Source organism: Anser anser (assembly GCF_964211835.1).
Source record: "Anser anser genome assembly, chromosome: 1".
NCBI lineage: Eukaryota > Metazoa > Chordata > Aves > Anseriformes > Anatidae > Anser > Anser anser.
The window spans coordinates 73,351,125-73,370,029 of NC_139720.1; the positions used below are offsets into that span (position 1 = coordinate 73,351,125).

The 18,905-nt window shown below is 41.6% G+C and overlaps 1 protein-coding gene across 2 annotated transcripts in view; it reads right to left on the minus strand.

Moving 5' to 3' along the window:
• Nucleotides 1–5,893: 5,893 nt before the first annotated feature.
• Nucleotides 5,894–18,905, minus strand: part of FBLN1 (fibulin 1) — an 83,266-nt gene continuing 70,254 nt past the window's right edge. The window contains exon 17 of one of the 2 annotated variants that reach the window (XM_083838863.1): nt 5,894–6,752. In XM_083838863.1, the coding sequence (XP_083694989.1) occupies nt 6,613–6,752 (140 nt within the window). In that variant the 3' untranslated portion in view covers nt 5,894–6,612. Of the gene's footprint in view, nt 6,753–7,684; nt 7,858–18,905 lie in introns of those variants that run through there. The other variant, XM_083838862.1, reaches the window with a different exon arrangement.

The following is an 18,905-nucleotide window of genomic DNA, read 5'->3' on the forward strand; positions in this document are numbered from 1 at the left end:
AGGGGAAGGGGAAGGGCAGGGCAGGGAAAGGAAGGGCAGGGCAGGAAGGGCAGGGCAGGGCAGGGCAGGGCAGGGCAGGGCAGGGCAGGGCAGGGCAGGGCAGGGCAGGGCAGGGCAGGGCAGGGAAGGGAAGGGAAGGGAAGGGAAGGGAAGGGAAGGGAAGGGAAGGGAAGGGAAGGGAAGGGAAGGGCAGGGCAGGGCAGGGCAGGGCAGGGCAGGGCAGGGCAGGGCAGGGCAGGGCAGGGCAGGGCAGGGCAGGGAAGGGAAGGGAAGGGAAGGGAAGGGAAGGGAAGGGAAGGGAAGGGAAGGGAAGGGAAGGGAAGGGAAGGGAAGGGAAGGGAAGGGAAGGGAAGGGAAGGGAAGGGAAGGGAAGGGAAGGGAAGGGAAGGGAAGGGAAGGGAAGGGAAGGGAAGGGAAGGGAAGGGAAGGGAAGGGAAGGGAAGGGAAGGGAAGGGAAGGGAAGGGAAGGGAAGGGAAGGGAAGGGAAGGGAAGGGAAGGGAAGGGAAGGGTGTGGAGGAGCAAATTTATTTAATATTGATTCTACTGAATTCCAACAGCCTAGTTTTAAATTCCATTTGGAATTACCTCAATTCATTCTGAACCCCCCAAAACTAAGTTAAACTTCGTTCCTTAGCATCATTTGCTTGTTTTGAGATGTGCTTAATCATCATGCAAAGACTAGATTAAAAGGCTAGATTAAAATATTCACTGCGTGAATATTTTTTCCGGCTACTCTTACAAGTAGCATCCTCAAAATTTTCTAGCAAAAATGTTAAATGAAACATATATATGGATTAAAAAACAAACAAACAAAAAACAATGAAAATATGATTTTCTGCATTAATTATTATTTCTGTGCTGGTCTAATACAGCACACAGAACGCATACAAAATATGTGATCATTTTTCCAGACACCACAATCTCAGACAAAAAAAATGCAGACAAGACACTTCAAGCAAGCTGAGATCCGTCGGTCCTTTGTCCATTTCTGTAGAGGAGAAGTCAGGAATCTTTCACAAAGCTCCCTGAAATAAGTCACAGTGACATGATGTAACAGGAATTACTACCAGGGAGGATGTGGAGGAATTTGTGCTCCTCTGAAATGTACTGCAAGGACTTTGAGCCCCAGTACATAAGCTGCTGTGGACGGTGGATTGTGAGCCCTGGGACTTCCCATAGAGGCAGCCCCTGGAGAACCTGGCTGCAATGGGGTGCCAGGGTCTACAAGGAGCTGGGCAGGATGCACCTGCGCTGCTGGGTGCTGCTGGCCACCAAAATTGGTGCACATTCACAGCAGTCCATTGGGGTTGGACTGGGAGCGACCTGGAAACCAGACCTTAATTTATCTGCATGTGGCAAAATCTCACTCCCATAACAGCCAATGTCTGGGGGTGCCCCTAACTGGTGTGCACACAGGGTCAGGTCCCAAGCAGCATGGCTCCGCTTACCCAGGAAATGAGGCAATTAGGCATTTTACAGCAGTTTGCAAGTAGACTCTCAAATGCACCTGGGGCACAACAACCCCAAGCAGCACTACAGGCTGGGAGATGAGTGGTTAGAAAGCTTCCTGGCAGAGAAGGACCTGGAAGTATTGGTTGATAGTCGGTTGAATATGAGCCAGCAGTGTGCTCAGGTGGCCAAGAAGGCCAACAGCATCCTGGCTTGTATAAGAAGCAGTGTGGCCAGCAGGGCTAGGGAAGTGATTGTCCCCCTGTACTCGGCTCTGGTGAGGCCGCACCTCGAGTACTGTGTTCAGTTTTGGGCCCCTCACTACAAGAAGGACATGGAGGTGCTTGAGCGAGTCCAGAGAAGGGCGACCAAGCTGGTGAGGGGTCTGGAGAACAAGTCTTACGAGGAGCGGCTGAGGGAGCTGGGATTGTTCAGCCTGGAGAAGAGGAGGCTCAGGGGCGACCTTATCACTCTCTACAGGTACCTTAAAGGAGGCTGTAGCGAGGTGGGGATTGGTCTATTCTCCCATGTGCCTGGTGACAGGATGAGGGGGAATGGGCTAAAGTTGCGCCAGGGGAGGTTTAGGTTGGATATGAGGAAGAACTTCTTTACTGAAAGGGTTGTTAGGCATTGGAATGGGCTGCCCAGGGAAGTGGTTGAGTCACCATCCCTGGAGGTCTTTAAAGGACATCTAGATTTAGAGCTTAGTGATCTGGTTTAGTGGAGGACTTGTTAGTGTTAGGTCAGAGGTTGGACTAGGTGATCTTGTAGGTCTCTTCCAACCTAGACGATTCTGTGATTCTATGCCATAGAAATACATGCATGCCAGGTGAAACCCATCAGGACAAATGCCAGGGACATCCCCGCAGGACACTTAGCATTCAACTTCACATGGAAGTAACTTAAAATATTTTTCTTTCTCAAAAGCCTTGTAGTGCTATTAACTGGTCACTCATGCTCAGTGAAACAAATTGTATTTAAACATCTTCTGATGCTTGCTTCTGGAAGGAGCTGTATTCAGAGGTGTACCTACATATCAGCTGATTTAAGGCAGCCACTGCAGAACTGGTGGCTTTGTGCCACTCTTCAGAATTATATATTAACTGAATTCGCTTTTCAGTGTATATGCTTTTTTAGCTGGCTTGATAGTCAATATTTTAGTATTGACTGTCATCCACATACACCTGCTACAGATCATTACAGAGTTACTGGATTAAATCTGGAAACAACTCTATTTTAATTCCTTTATACCAGCATGGATGTGAGAACACAACTGCACTGAACCTGCTTCCCTAAGAAGTGCCACAGTCTGCCACATGCTGGTGATGCTGATATGACTCAGTCTGCCAAAAATTCATCTTGTGCCATGTTTTTCACTCCACCCTGCATTGCACAAGGCAAGCCTTCTAACGGGGGATTTCACATAGGTCATGTTTGCAGCACTGATTGAATGCATATGTTCAGTCCATGAAGCAGTCCTGAGCAGAATAGGCAAAATGGATGCTGTAATATTTTTCATGGGCCAAAAACAGGCGTAGTGTGATTTTGTGGCTGAGACAGGAACACATCAATGCTGCACTAGCTTGAAGTAATGCATATATTCACAGCTATGACAAGCTATTTACCATGCTGCAGTGTTGCAGTCAGTCACCAATGGCTTCCAAGAGTTAACATACGTTAAAGTTAGGAAAGTTAACCTGGAATGACATGCAGGATTTCTGTCCAGCTCATGAAATAGCTTTTGTCACCACTACACCTGCTATTAGTACAGGGAATGTACTGATTCAAGCATTATTATGAAATGTTTGTTCTTCATTGCCAGTGTCCTTGGCTTTCATATCCTTTGTAAAAGGAATAAATATGCTAGGATTACATATACTATGATATTTTGCCTTCCCTATCTGCTAATAAATTACAAATCTATCAGGAAGTGATTTTTAAACTGAAGAAGAAAAAGTAGACTAGCCTATAAGCAAACTGACCTCAAATATTCCCATTTTGTTACTCATCATTTTATCTATTTGAATAAGAAAAAGGCTGTGGCCCTGCTTTCAGGACCATCTATGTACACTGAATGCCTTCTCAGGCAAATCATCCTAATCCCACTAGAAATAACTCTGAGGCAATTTTTTTCTGCCGTAACACTTCTCCCAGAAGCAGCCCCTGTACCAGACTAAAAAGTCTTCCCATTTATGCAGGATGCCCAGCTCTGGGGAGAGCAACCTAACACCCGCTGCACTCCTGTTGGGAATCTGGTTAGCACCTGTGAATTTTTAAATGCTTTTGTCTCTCCATATTCATATTGCATCAAATAAGACAGTTTATCAGGCAATTTTATTGTATGTAGTATCTGTACTTGTTTGTTATTACTAACAACACTCATTCTTTTAGTGGTGTGCGCTTGTTTTTCCAAGGCACATAATATCATTCAGTGTATGACTGAGCAGATGACTCTTAAAAAGCAGTCTAATGAACAATTGGCAGTGTATACTTATTCTTGTTGTTTTCTGCTAAAAGCTCATTTACATGTGATTCTCAGAGTCCCCACAAGTAAAATGTTTTCAGTTTGTATCTAATCAATCCAAACAGAGAAGAGCATAAGAAAAGCCCTCAAAGTGTGTGGATCTGTGATAATTTCTAAGAACGTTCTCCCACTGAAACAGTTTTCATGGTTTGCCAATGAAAACTACAAATAGTTTTATTTTGTCTCATTTCCAACACATTAAGATTTGTTGTTTGTTCTTTGTTTGTTTGTTTTTCTATACCTGTATTGACAGGTTTAGATGAGACAAATATTTAACCTAGTGTTATTTAATTTTTCTATCCTGTTTTTCTATGCTGGTCTATTAAAAGTTAGGACATGTCAGAGTGACCATGGCACTAAGCACTCGCTCCATTTTTGATTATACACAAAACATAGAATCATCTGCTGGATGAAAGTTCTCGTAAGACATCAGGACTATTTAAAAAGCAATTCTCAAATGTTATTTGGAACAATGCAGGAAAACAATTTTCCAGGAGGTAGCGGTAATCATTTTTCTATCCTATTTTTACTCAAAAATGCAGACAGACGAAGGGAAGAGGTGTACGTGTTGGGTGGTGTGTGGTTTCTCCTTTACAGGAAAAAAAAAAAAAAAAGTATATTATTTTGTTCATCAGCTTGACCCTAAAATTAGATTTCTGTTGTCCCAAAGTTCTTTCCACTGCAACTAAATACCACTTACAGGGGAAATAAAGGATCACAAATTACAGTCTAGAAAATCATATGGAAAGAGTTTTTATATTTTTGGTACTAGGGCTACTTAGTTTTCCTATACTGGCAAGAAAAAGAACTTGACAATTTAATGTGAATCTTCCATCCTCCTTTTCTTGTAGTCTGTTAGCATAACATAATAAAATATTGGCTTTTATTTCCAGTCTAAATCAAATCTACCTAGGCTATTAATCCCTGAAGTCAACAGTACCTCTTATAATTTGGAGATTTCCAAAATTTCCATGTTGAATGATGAAGGTCACCTGCTACAATGTATTGACTTCACAGCATTTTTCTACTCAAATATGGTAAATATTTAGTGAAATCACATGGACTGTAGAGTCAGACACTGAAAAACACTTGAAACATTTTAAGCTGATATTCTAAAAACCAGGCTATGTATGGGTTTGGGATGCTCTGTAAGTGGGGAATCAAATACTGTCAAAAGGGTATTTTTTAGTCAACATTTAGTTATGAGAATATGTTACCATAAAATCTTAATTTATAGAACGAGAAAGCTGAAGGCAAGGAATTTTCCCTGCCACAGAGAACTGCATGAAGTCTGTATGTATACAATAAAGTTGCAATGTCCTTTTATTTGCAATGGATCAGAGTGGATGGTCTTTTTTAGTCTAACTCAATGTCACTCAGGTCAATGGAAAGATTCCCTTTAGCTTCAGAGGCTTTTGTATAAAGGAAAGAAGCAAATGCCTAGTGCCGCTAATGACCAAACTAGCAAACTATTTTGAGTAGGGAATGTGTAATATACACATATAATTCATTTGCTTATAGGATATATATTTTTGTATATTATACTATTTTTTTTCTCTTAAGCAGAAGCTATAGCATACTTCTGATCTGGCTTTATTTCCTCGTATCTTAACAAACACAGCAAACAGAAACATAAAGCTATTTATTTTCTGTTCTGTACTAAAAAGATGCATTACTTTGATGCCCAAAAAATACATTAAAAAAATCATTCATTTGTGAGAGTTTCATTATCTTATTACATATGCCTTGGTTTGGTGCATAGGAAGTGTATAGCTTAACATGCTAATCTTATTACCAATTTTAAAAAGGTGTCAAGCTTTCCTCTGCAATAGACGGGAGATACAGGTTTGAGTTTCCCATGTAATGCTGAATACAGATGAGCCTGGAATTCAAACAACATTCCTTACACTCATAACAGGTTAATTTCAGAGAGAGTTATTTGTTTAATTAGAATCAAACGTAATTTTACAATCAAATAACAAGTACAAAAAATGAGTAATTTTTTAATATGTGCAACGGCTTGTTAGTCTCCTCCTATTTCTAATTTCTTTTGTACTTCCTATTGTAGCCATTACTGGATGGCGCTTTTTTTAAATATCAAGGCTAAACTTTTCAGAAATGATTAGTAATTATGGGTGCCTATTCAGAGTTATGTTACTGGAGCCTAAAAGTGAATATTCAGCACTTTCTGACAATCTAACTCCTTTAAGGTAACTCACATTGTGGTGAAATAACTAGCCCTTACCAAACTTCTTCCATCCAAAGATACCATATATTCATCCCAGTGAATTCTGACATGTATTTTGTTCCACATCCTCAGTTGCTTATTTTATCAGGCCAAGGAGCAACAGTTAAGATCTGCCTAAACATTTAGAAAAGTTTTAAATTTCTCTAGGCAGTTGAACACTTTTACACACTACTTATTTATACACACAACTAAATCAGCTCACTTAATTTGCCCCACCCTATGTTTAATCAACATAATAGCTTGTTATTTGTCTTAAACTATAAAACAAATATTTAAAAATAAAACAAAAAAGAACCACTATTGGGTTTTACAAACAAGTATATGACATAATAGTTTGTGGTAATGACTTAGGTTGGAGCAGCTTCCTTGTCTGGGATTTTAAAAGCTCTCTCAGAACCAGTACTCAGAGACAAAGATGTGAACATTGACAATATTACGATGAGATACCACCCCGCCCATGACGTAGTTCATCTCCAGTTTCAGGATGGCATGGAAAGGTCCAACAATGGGCCGCACCTGGCGCACGACACCTGTTGGGATGGAAAGAGGTTGCTGACATTAATAAGAAAATCAAATAGTTTTGGATGAGCTATAGCCTGTTTCACTTCAGCAAGAGAAAAATTCCCTTTCATTTTCAGTATAGCTGAAGGAATGTTACTTTATCTATTGAATCAGTAAATAGCATGCAAGAAAGCTTGTGAAATAAAACTAGATATAACTTTTGAATCAAAATACCTTGCTGAAGATCTAGAAATAGCACTAAAATGCTGCTAATGTCAGGAAATTAGTAATTTTTTTTTTAACCCTTAATTCAGAGAAGCAAAGTCTGTAAGCTTTCTTCAGCCAGCATCCACATTGTCCTGAGGATTACAACACCACCCACATGTGGGAATGCCATGCAATTTTTGGTATCGTGTTGTGAACCTCATTCCACTTGGAAAAGTAGAAATCAGTTGTAATGGTAATTACAACGGAACAATACAATCAACATGCTCTACATAAACAACAGATGACACTAATTTGTAAATTGTTAGTGTCATATTGTTGGTGCAAAACTCCACAGGAAACACTGGAAATAAAAGCAGGCCAGTTTAATGAGGAAGGGGGGAGTATCATAGCATCATTCCGCACACGGATGGTGGCTGCTTCCTCACCAGCATCAGGGCTTGATAATAAGGAGGGAAGTGGTAAAGAAGAAGTGAACTGCATGTTTCAGAGCTCCAGTCCTTTGGGTTGTTTTACCCGGAGGAGCCCCTGTGCTGGCATGCAGCAGGAGAGGGACCACTGGTGCTGGGAGAGGTGGGGGCTCCACAGGGCCCGCAGGAGAGGTCTTCTCCAGCCAGGCCTTGTCCCACTGCCACACCCAGGCAGCAAGGCAGGCCAGGCGGCAACCAGCTTCAAGCAAAAGTCCAGATCACCGGGCAAGTTCATGGTGATGACACAGGGCCAAAGTCAAGGCAGGGAGTCAACACATGGGTCAGAGTTGAGGACAAGAGGACCCATGGCTGTGATCAAGCTGAAGACCAGCAGGCACTGAAGCTGAAATGGGGCTCCTCACCTCTGGGCAGGGCGTGGGGGAAGCCTGTCTGGGCCACAGAGACTTCAATAAGTCCTCGGGCTCTTGACAAGATGTGGCTAAAAAGAACAGCATTAAAACTTCAGACCTACACAAAAGAAAGTCAACGGGAATTTTGCCATGGACTCCAATAGGCTCAGGATCAAGCTGTAAACACTTTCTCACTTCACATTTATTTTCGATGCCCAGTGTTATGAGAGTATGAAGCTACCAAATTGCTCACATTCAAAAGGGTGTATTTGAAAAGGCTGAAATCCCCGTGAACCCATGGTCAGCCAGCAGGCACGGGGAGTCTAGCTGAGATCTCCCTCCTCGGATGCTTCCTTCTGAGAACGGCGTTTGATTCAGAAGGAAATACACAGTTTAAGAAAGGATTGTTTAAGACATATTCCTTCTGCATGCTGAGGGTTACGCTTCACAAGCAGGCAGCACACCAGTGCCTTTGCGGAGTCCCAGCCGAACTCCCACAGCAGTCCCCTACAAACACATTCTCTTAAGATTTGTTGGGAGGGAGAAACATTTGCTTATTCAGGCTGTCAGCACCTTTTTCCAAGGCTGGGATGACATTAGTTTTGTCCTGTTTAAATACCAACTAATATCTTCAGCATGCAGTAAAATTGCAAACTTTTCACCACATTCACTTTGCTTGCCATATTCGATGAATACACTTTCCAAGCATTTTTTCCTCTGCAATTTATACGTACATGCATATACACACACATACACACATATATATACTTTTATATGTATACATTTTTTAGTTTTCTTGGCCACTCTCCTGCACCTTATAAAAACTACCGGGCTTTGCAGACGATATATTGAAAAAGAAAAGCCTCACTTAAATTGCCCTCCCTTTAGGGTAGCGTTTAAAGTATTTTGCTAACAACACATCGCATTATTGCAGGCACTGCTTTAACTGACAACCACGGAAACACGCAGCATTGGAATCGCTCAGTACTGGCAATTTGTTTAACCTACCCTGTTACGGTCTCATGTAGTGATCACCAAGCCTCAGATGGCAAAGGTTGATGGTTTCATTTAGCAACCTTTTTATAATGCTCTACATTTTCTTGCTCTACTCTGTCTAGAAGTGAGATTACAAATTGTGTTGTTTTTTTTTTCTGATGTGATGCAGTTCTACTCGGGCTGGTACAGCATAAGCAGGTGTTACAGTGCAGCATTTATCCATACACTATTGACATAGCCTTCAAAGCAATTAGTAACTTTCTCATTCTTATTTGCATGCACTCTGCTAGTAGGAAAAAAAACGGAATTTCTATTGTGAAGGTGGAACAATTTTGTTTCATGGGGCAGTGCTTTTCTACCCAATTCTTTTTGCTGCAGTTTCAAAATCAAGCTTACTGCTGGTCTAGGAAGCAAATGCATGTTAAGACAGCTATGAATTGAAGGAATGTGTAAGGAAACAAAATACTGTCACAATATTGATTTATGCAGTTTGTTCTGCCAATGTCCTAGATTGTCCTGAAATGAAATTCAAAACACCATTCCAGAAGGATTCTTTCCTCTCTCCTAACAAACAGGATGATGCAGTCAGATGGGTGTGTGCTACAGCATGTATATAAAGCTGCTGTTATTCTAAATGTGCAGCAATTTCCTCTTCTAATATGTTCAGAAATGATGTCAGGCACGCAGAAAAAGGAAGGGAGGGAGGAAGGAAGGGAGGAAGGGAGGAAGGGAGGGAGGAAGGGAAGGAGGGAGGGAGGGAGGGAGGGAGGAAGGAGGGAACGGAAGAGGGGAGGAGGGGAGGAGGGAGGGAAGGAGGGAGAGAGGGAGGGAGAGAGGGAGGGAAGGAGGGAGAGAGGGAGGGAGAGAGGGAGGGAAGGAGGGAGAGAGGGAGGGAGAGAGGGAGGGAGGGAGGGAGGGAGGGAGGGAGGGAGGAAAGAAGGAAGGAAGGAAGGAAGGAAGGAAGGAAGGAAGGAAGGAAGGAAGGAAGGAAGGAAGGAAGGAAGGAAGGAAGGAAGGAGGGAGGGAGGGAGGGAGGGAGGGAGGGAGGGAAGGGAGGGAGGGAGGGAGGGAGGAAGGAAGGAAGGAAGGAAGGAAGGAAGGAAGGAAGGAAGGAAGGAAGGAAGGAAGGAAGGGAGGGAGGCAGGGAGGGAGGGAGGGAGAACCCTGAAATGTTCTGTGGGACAAATGCATATGACAGGAACACATGATTTTCAGCTCTTCAGGACTGACTCATTGAGAGCTTCCAGTTCTATATTTATGGTGATGAATGCCAGAATGTGAAACCTGAGCTTTTTTTCTCAGCCAAACTCAAGGACAAACACAGATGGAAGCCATGCAACCACAAAGCTGCCCAGAGCCTGAAACCTGGCTGCATATTTATGTAGTTCCCAGTGATCCTGTTACAATGGTTCTAGGTCTCAGTAATGCCATTAAAGGTCACCTGCTGTAATGTGTCGCTGCCTTTTAATGCTACCTGTGATTCTCTAATGCCTCTGATTCTCTGATGTCTTGTGCCACTTGTCAGGTACTAGGGAGGCATAACTAGTCCAGACCCAGACAAGGCCAGTAGTGCCTTGTGCCTTCTCTCACAAAAACAGGAGTTTTAAAGCGTTTCACTCAGACCCAGTACATGAAGTACGGCTGAATGAATCAGTGAGTATCTATAAAGCATTTAACAGAGGATCCATTTGAAGATGGCACGTGTAATAAATCTGGATGTTTTTAAGTGAAGTGGATTTTTCAGTTACTGCAACATTTGCATAAACATGCTGTTCTACTATGCCTTTTGTCAGATGAATGCTGGGTCCTGATTTGTGCTCCTTCAGCATTTTTAGCTGAACTTTAAGTACAAAAACATAACTTCATAGTAATAGGAAGGTTACAGCTTTTAAATGTACTGAAAAGAAAATCATCAGGAGTAGTCAGCACAATTTAACCGAGGGGAAGTCATGCTTGACCAGCTTGATAAGTTTCTATGGTGAAATGACTGGCCTGGTGGATGAGGGAAGAGCAGTATATATTGTCTACCTGGACGTCAGTAAAGCTTTTGATGCTGTCTTCCTTAGGAACCTCACAGAAAGGCCGTGAAGTATGGACTGGATGAGCAGACAGTGAGGTGGACTGAAAACTGACTGAATGGGCAGGCCCAGAGGGTGGTGATCAGTGGCCCAATGTCCAGCTGGAGGCCAGTAATTAGCAAGGTACCCCAGGGGTCAATACTGGGCCAATAGGAATCTCATGAAGTTCAATAAGAAGAGCAACATCCTGCCCCCTGGGAGGAACAACCCCAAGCACTAGTACATGCTGGCAGCCGACCAGCTGGAAAGCAGCCAGGCAGGGAAAGACATGGAGGTCCTGGTAGACATCAAGTTGAACATGAGCCAGCAACGTGCCCCTGCTGCAAAGAAGGCCAATGGTATCCTGGGCTGCATTAAGCAAAGCATCGCCAGCAGGTCAAGGGAGGTGATCCCCTCTATCCAGCACTGCTGAGGCCACATAGATGAGGCTGTGACCACGCCTGGGCTCCCCAGTACAGGATGGACATCGAGCTACTGGAGAGAGTCCAACATAGGGTCACAAAGATGATTAAGGGACTGAAGAATCTCTCCTACTAGGAAAGGCTGACTGATATGGGACTGTTCAGTCTTTTTTTTACCAGTCTAAAACCAAAGTAGCCAGATGGAGCCAGTCAGAGGTGACATGGGGATACCCGCAGAGGGGCATATGGTCCTGGATTACTGTAGCAGTGCACACTATCCTATGAGTCATTCTCTGCAGAATGCCAGACAAATAACGCTGATGTTCATTAAGTGACCTGAAAACAGGGTGCTCTCAAGCATCAAGATCAGCTGGTGTTATCTGGGAGCAAAGCTGCAGACTCTACAGTTGGTAAACAGGGTGAATTTATTTAAGCAAGTTCACCCACACTTTTCCAACACAATTAGTTTTCAACTAGATTGGTGTTTTGCACAAAAAAAAAAATAACCTTTGCCTATAGAAGAAAAAATTTATACATAAAACTGGGTAAATAACTGCTAATAAATGAACAAAACGGCTCTGATGATTTGGGAATGGTGAATATTCAGTGCAGCCAATGGTATTGCAAAGTTTTCACAGCTAACATAGGTGGTCACTATATTTGCATGCACCTCCTGAGCTACATATAACATATACATATACTACTAGTACACCATTGTGCTTTTACAGACCAAACTATCATGGGATGCCACTGCTAATGTCTCTATGGCTCAATAACAAAAGTCAAAGGAGATTCTCACTGCTGCTGAATCCCATGTGCCATAAATCTTGAGTATCTGTCTACAGGCACACTTAAGAGAGTGCTGTTACACTCAAGTCTGATGTGCTGCTGTTGCTGTTTATCCTCTTCAGTTCAAAATCTGTGACCCAAACACAGACTCAATCTACAGAAAAGCCTAAATGCCACAGGCCAGGCAGATTATTTTCCATCAGCTCCAGCTTATTTGTTTTGCTTTTTTGTTAACTGAGCAGAGATGTTATTATCCATACCAAATCTGTTTGGGTATTTTCATGGTTTGCTGACCTTCTCCGTTTAGAAAACAACAATAAATCTTCTTTTTCTTGCTCACTTTGCTCAAATTGGAAATAGGATCTACACCAGTCCTTTCCATCTGCTGACCTGTCAGAGCAACAACCTCAGCTTGAAATGCAGTATGTTTTTGGATGCCACAGTTATTTCTGCAGTGATTGTTTGACCATGGCCCAGAACTTCTAAAGCTCTGTAATTAACACATTGAGCTGTTCTCTTACTCTGTTTCTTCTCCTTTCGTGTTGCATTTCAACCTTGTCTAAGGTAAAAGCATGTCACTTTTAATGAAGGTATTCTTCTTGCAAAGCATCATATATAGTGAAGACATTAACCTAAATAATATGTAATATTTTTTTCAAGTGAAAATAACAATAACCAGTACCTTAGAGACACCATCACTGGATTACTGAGGCTCTGCTTATCAAAGAATACAGGATAAATAAGACAGCAAGGTTAATATTGTTAATCTTCCTAAGACTTTCAGCAGAATTTCTATTATTGTAATCAGATGCCACAGGTATCCTTTGGCTTGTCCATACCCCCTTAAGATATCATTACATTTCTCTGCTTTGAAATATGTGGCACCCTCAGGCAATTCACCTCTGTGTCTGGTTTCTGCTTGTATTTTTGCATTATGCAGCCAATTCGCTAATAAGCTCCATTTTGAACTCAGGAGAAGCACTTCTGTTTTGTCAGCACATTAACCCATTGTTGTGGTTTAACCCGGCTGGCAGCTGAACACCACACAGCCGTTCGCTCACCCTCCCCCCTCCCTCTCTGGGATGGGGGAGAGAAACGGGAAAGTGAAGCCTGTGAGTTGAGATAAAGACAGTTTATTAAGACAGGAATATAATAATAACAATAATAATAATAATAGTGATAATGATAATAGTATTAATAATAATAATGTGTAAGAAAACAAGTGATGCACAACGCAATTGCTCACCACCCGCTGACCGATGCCCAGCCTATCCCCAAGCAGCCGGCCCCCCACCCCGGCCAGCCACCCCTATATATTGTTTAGCATGACGTCAGATGGTATGGAATACCCCTTTGGCCAGTTTGGGTCAGCTGTCCTGGGTCTGTCCCCTCCCAGCTCCTGCTGCACCCCCAGCCTGCCCACTGGCAGGACAGAGCGAGAAGCCGAAAAGTCCTTGGCCTGGTGTAAACACTGCTCTGCAACAATTAAAACATCAGCATGTTATCAGCGCTCTTCTCATCCTAATCCAAAACATAGCACCCTACCAGCTACTATGAGGGAAAATTAACTCTGTCCTAACTGGAACCAGGACACCCATTCTGGATGACAAGTCCCTGCAGTATCATGGATTAGTGTCTGGTTTCCAGAAATCCAGACTCCTGATTCTGATTTCTGTGCTAAGCTCACTGCCCAATATGCCAAAAGAACACTTGCAATACTTTTTAAAATACTTCGTTTTAGAACTTTTTTTTTTCACTGCTAACCACAAAATCTGCAGAAATTACGCGTGCACTGAATCTGGGTCATTGTGTTCCTTACACCACTTGCGGAACACTGCATTTGCATTTTCTCCAGAGAAAGTTCCTCTAGCAGGGATCTCCATACTTTGCCAGAAAGCAAAACGGAACCAATGAGCATGAAGCTTATTTTCACATTGCCACTAGAAAGGGCTGTTTTAGGAGAGAATGCATCATGGTATGTTTTCTGTTCCAGAGGTGAAGGCTGAAAGATTTTCCATGGGGAAAGATCTGTGATTCTATTCAAATGTTTAAATCTGTAGCATCACAAGAACAGAGTACAGAAAGAAGTTGCACCCCTTTAAAAGTGTTGCTCCTCAAAAAGAAATTCTCAGATAAACCTTTAAGGATGCCCACAAAATCAAGCAGAGAAGTGTTAGTGGGGGGGCAAGGGATCAGAAGCTGGAGGGAGAGGCACTAGGGACAGCTGATTACTGGGGAGCTGTACCTGATGACTGCTGGAAGAGGGGATGTGCTGAAGTAAACCTCTTGCCTTACTTGCATATGCATATGCAGGCATATGTATCTGTGTATATATAATCAAAACTACTGCCAAATCAAAAGCTGTTCTTCCAAATAACCCGTGGGCTATGCTTAGGAATGTACATAAACACAGTTATCAAAAATGTGATCAATCCCCTCAACCACATTGCAAGTTTTGTATTAAGTAACAAGCACAAGACCTCTTTTCCTTTTACCACCTTCCCAAGCTTTTTCCCATACACAGGGTAATGGCTACATTGTTTTGTTCTGGTCATCACATGCCAAAGGATAGTGACAAAACTGCCTTCTTTTTTTTTTTGTTTTTCCTTTTGTGCTCATAATAAGCATACAGCCTCCTTTCTGTGATTCTTCTCAGGTGGCAAGTTAACACAGAAATGCAGCTTTTTACTGTCGGTTGAACCCAACAACATTACCACATTTTCATTAAAACAAGACTTCACACTTGACATTATAGGCAACTACTAATTTAGCCAAATTTTCTGAGAATAAATGATTTATTCAGGAAAATTTTCTAATATATATATTAAATGTAAATATCTATAAATATTTATTTTATATATATAAATAAATAAAATAGTAGCAAAACAAACTATAACATAAACACATATATATAAATAAAATATATATTAAATATATATAACTATATATATATATTTACATTGTTTACTTCTATGATTTGTGGTCAGCTAAAAACTGACCACAAACTGACTAAACTTTATATGGATTGTGTGGAATTACTGAGGGAGCATGAACTAGTGAAAAAAAGAACAATTCACTTTTCTGAATCATTATTCTACACTGAACACATTAATCCAACCCTCAATGGAATGAAACACATCTTTTTTTGAGATCTATTTAAAAAGAAACAAAGTGTAAAGAGTTATCTAAAATAGAAAGGATGGGATGTATATTTGAAATACCAAAGGCGGACAAACAAGTCTGAGCATATCTCATTGTTCACTTTTCCTTCAAAATAACCACTCACAGCTAGTATTTGTATGTGTGTGTTTGCAACCTGTCCATGCATTATTAAAATTAACTTCCACGAAGCAGAAAATGAAACAACAATTGAGAGTTAGTCTTCATTCACTCTACTGGAAGTGGAACTACTGACCATATTAAAAATATATTTATTTTTTGCATTAGTTAGAATTAAGTGCAATTTAGTATATGAAATATGATATGAATTATTGTGTGGAATATGGTTCCATAAGAATGTTAATATCATCTGCATTGTAAAATAGTCATAGACGGCAAAGGGTCTAAGGACTGAGGTAAGCTAAAGAATCTCACAGGATCCTCTTGGTACTTCTTATGTGTGATGATGTTTCTTTGTCCCTGCTGCACGGCCTGTTTCACTGGCTCCCTAGCTCTGAGATCCCCAGAAATTCCTAGTCAAGTATAAGCCAGCGAGGCAGGCAGGAGAGCATGGCTGAAAAGCTGAGCAGGGTATGAGGCTTAACAGGTGAGAGGTAGGAATACATACTAGGACTGAAAAATGTATAGCTTTCTCATGCAGAATGCATGTTGTTTTGGTAGCAATACACTCATTTCTATTCCTGAGATTATCTGTGAGATAAATAAAATCCTGTGTAAGATGCTTAAGAGCACAAGCAAATTATTTTTTCCTCTATATTTCCTAATCCTCAGGGTACGAGTCTACAGATGTGATTATAAGTGAAAGCTGAAGTCCATCACAATATGTGTCCCCTTTGAAAAAAATACAGTAAGGTTCTTCAAGAAAATATGCTATTATACGGTGAGAGTTAGTGCTATCACTTTTCTGAGGGAACGTTTGGGATGAGCTGCTAGTGACACCTATAAGAGAGAGTTTTCAATGATGCATAAAACACCTTACCATTTTTCCTCTATCTATTTTCCATGTGATTGAAATGGACACTTGGAACATTAAATGACTAATTTGGAAAAACTCAAGTACAAGAGAGAGAATGTGGAGAATACGGGAAATGAGAGCTGTCAAGCTGGAGCCTAACCTCAACTGAAACTCAGCTTACCTATTGGGCTTTATAAGAATTTCCAAATTATCTCAGCTTGTGTTCTGAAGTGCTACATTTGGCTATTCCTAGACCTATTAACTCTTTTTCCTCACAAAAACCCCTCTGGTCCTTTGTACAGACTTGTCAGAGATGAACAGCCCTAGCTGCCATGACACAACAGTAACTACCCTTTTCTAAGGAATGGATCTTTTGAAATCACAAAAATAGCCTTTAAATAGTCTGCTAGCCTGTGTCAAGCCACAGGTGTATAAGATTAAATACAAAGGCTCTCCCTTAATGTTAGAAAACTTATTTAAGCCCTTGTGGATGTTGCAGGAGTGAAGCAGAAAGGTTATCTCAGCCTCCTGGAACCTAAAGCCATTGCATGGCTATTAAAGGAAACTAGCCCCAAACATCTGTGAATTAGCGTTAATGTGCAATGAACAACTTCTTGTAGGGGAAAAGCATGCTTATGAGTTTCCCTTAAGCAATACAGGAACACTGATCTCCTCATGTTAATGCAAGATCCTGAACTATAATTTTAAATTTGCTTTTCTCCTCAAGGCCTCTTGCTTTATACTGCTGTCCAAGATTTTTGAAATTAAGAGTAACATCTCAGATGCATCCGCGTATGACCCTAGTCATAGCTTCAAAAGAGATGTTCAGGCAATTAGGAAGTTTAGAGCTAAGGAAATGAACATTGCAGTGGCTATTTTAAAAGGCAGTGTTGATAGGATCATTCCAGAAATGAGCAAGAAAAAAACAGTCCAGCCATAAATAAATGCTTCCTTGGATCAAACCATAGACAGTGAGTTGCAGGTTAGGCTTGAATACCAGACTATATCAGTCTACAACATGTAAATACATATCTATAGTGTGAAGCCAAAACTAGAAAGCCAAATTGTTTTTTTGGCTCTGCAGACTTCATTTCAAAGAAGTCATGTTGAGATCTCTAAGGAAAAAAAAAAGTTATTTCTTATTCAATATTCATTACAAATATGCAAACCTCATCAATAAGGTTGAAAACCAATTGACAGCCTGGTCACAAACAGAAAATATATAGTTTAGGCTATATTATCCAGTTTGTTTTTCTGTCAAAATCTTCGGTGCTCTGCGTAAGTTAAGGTATAATTTAATTCCTTTCCTAGAAGCATCTCTTTATTCCAAAAGGTTATGCCAAAGTAATGATTTTCAGTGCTTAAATTACTTCTGTCAACATAGTTACTTACTGACCTATACCATGTCAGGGGAGAAGGCAAGTGAATCTTCTGTTGGATAATTCGTTCACGTATCCAATCCTTGAAAATATAATGCTTTAAATTAGGGAATGTCTTACTGCATTTGGTAGAGTAAAAACTGCAAAACATTTCCTTTCATAGCAATCCAGTCATGTCATGGTTTCAACGTCACCACTATCAGAATCAAAGAGTAGTTGAGAATGGAAGGCACCTCTGAAGATTTTCTAGTACAAGTCTTTGCTCAAAGCACATTCACCTACAGCATGTTACTCTGGGCTGTATCCGGTCAGTTTTTGAATACTTCCAAGTACGGGGACTCCAAAACTCTGTGCAACTTGTTCCAGTGTTCAACCACCTTCACAGTAAAAAAAATAAATAAATAAAACCAAAAAAAAACTTTTTATCTTACGTTTAAGTGGAATTTGTTGTATTTCAGTTTGTGCCCTTTGACTCTTGCCATTTCACCCAACACCACTGAGAAGACTCTGGATCTATCTTCTTTATTGCCTCCCACCACATCAATCAGATTCTCTACGAGCCTCCTCTTCTCCAGGCCAGACAGTTCCATTCCAGCTCTCAGCCTTTCCTCATATGGCAGATGCTCCAGTGCCTTAATCCTCTTCAGCACCTTCTCTTGAACTCTCTCCAATATGTCCATGTCTTTCTTGCACCAGGAAGCCCAGAACAGGACACAGCACTCCAGACGTGCCTTACCAGAACGGAGGGGAAGGATCACCTCCTTCAACCTGCTGACAACAGGATCCTAATGCATCCCAGGAAGCCATTGGCTGCCTTTGGCTCATGATCAACTCGGTGTCCACCAGGACACATAGGTCTTTCTCACAGAGCTTTCCATCTGGTCAGCCTCCAGCATGTACTGGTGCATGGGGTTATTCCAGCCCAGGGGTAGGACTTTGCACTTCCCTTTGCTGAACTTCATGAGATTTCTGTCAGCCCATTTCCACAGCCTGACAAGGTCCCTCTGCATGGCAACCCAACCCTGTGGCCTATCAGCCACTCCTCACAGTTTTGTGTCCTCTTCAGACCTCTTAAAGGAGCACTCTTGTCCCACCACCCAATTGATTAATGAAGATGTTAAACGGTATTGGCCCCAGTTATTGATCCCTCAGATACACCACTGGTAACTGGCTACCAGCTGGACTTTGTGCTGCTGAACGCAACCTTTCAAGCCTGGTGGTGCAGCTGTCTTTCAAACCACCTCATTGTCTACTTATCTAGTCCACACTACCTCAGGTTGCCTATGAGGATGTTAAAGGAGACAAGAGTTGAAAGCCTTACTAAAGTCAAGATAAGCAACATGTACTCTTTTCCTCTCA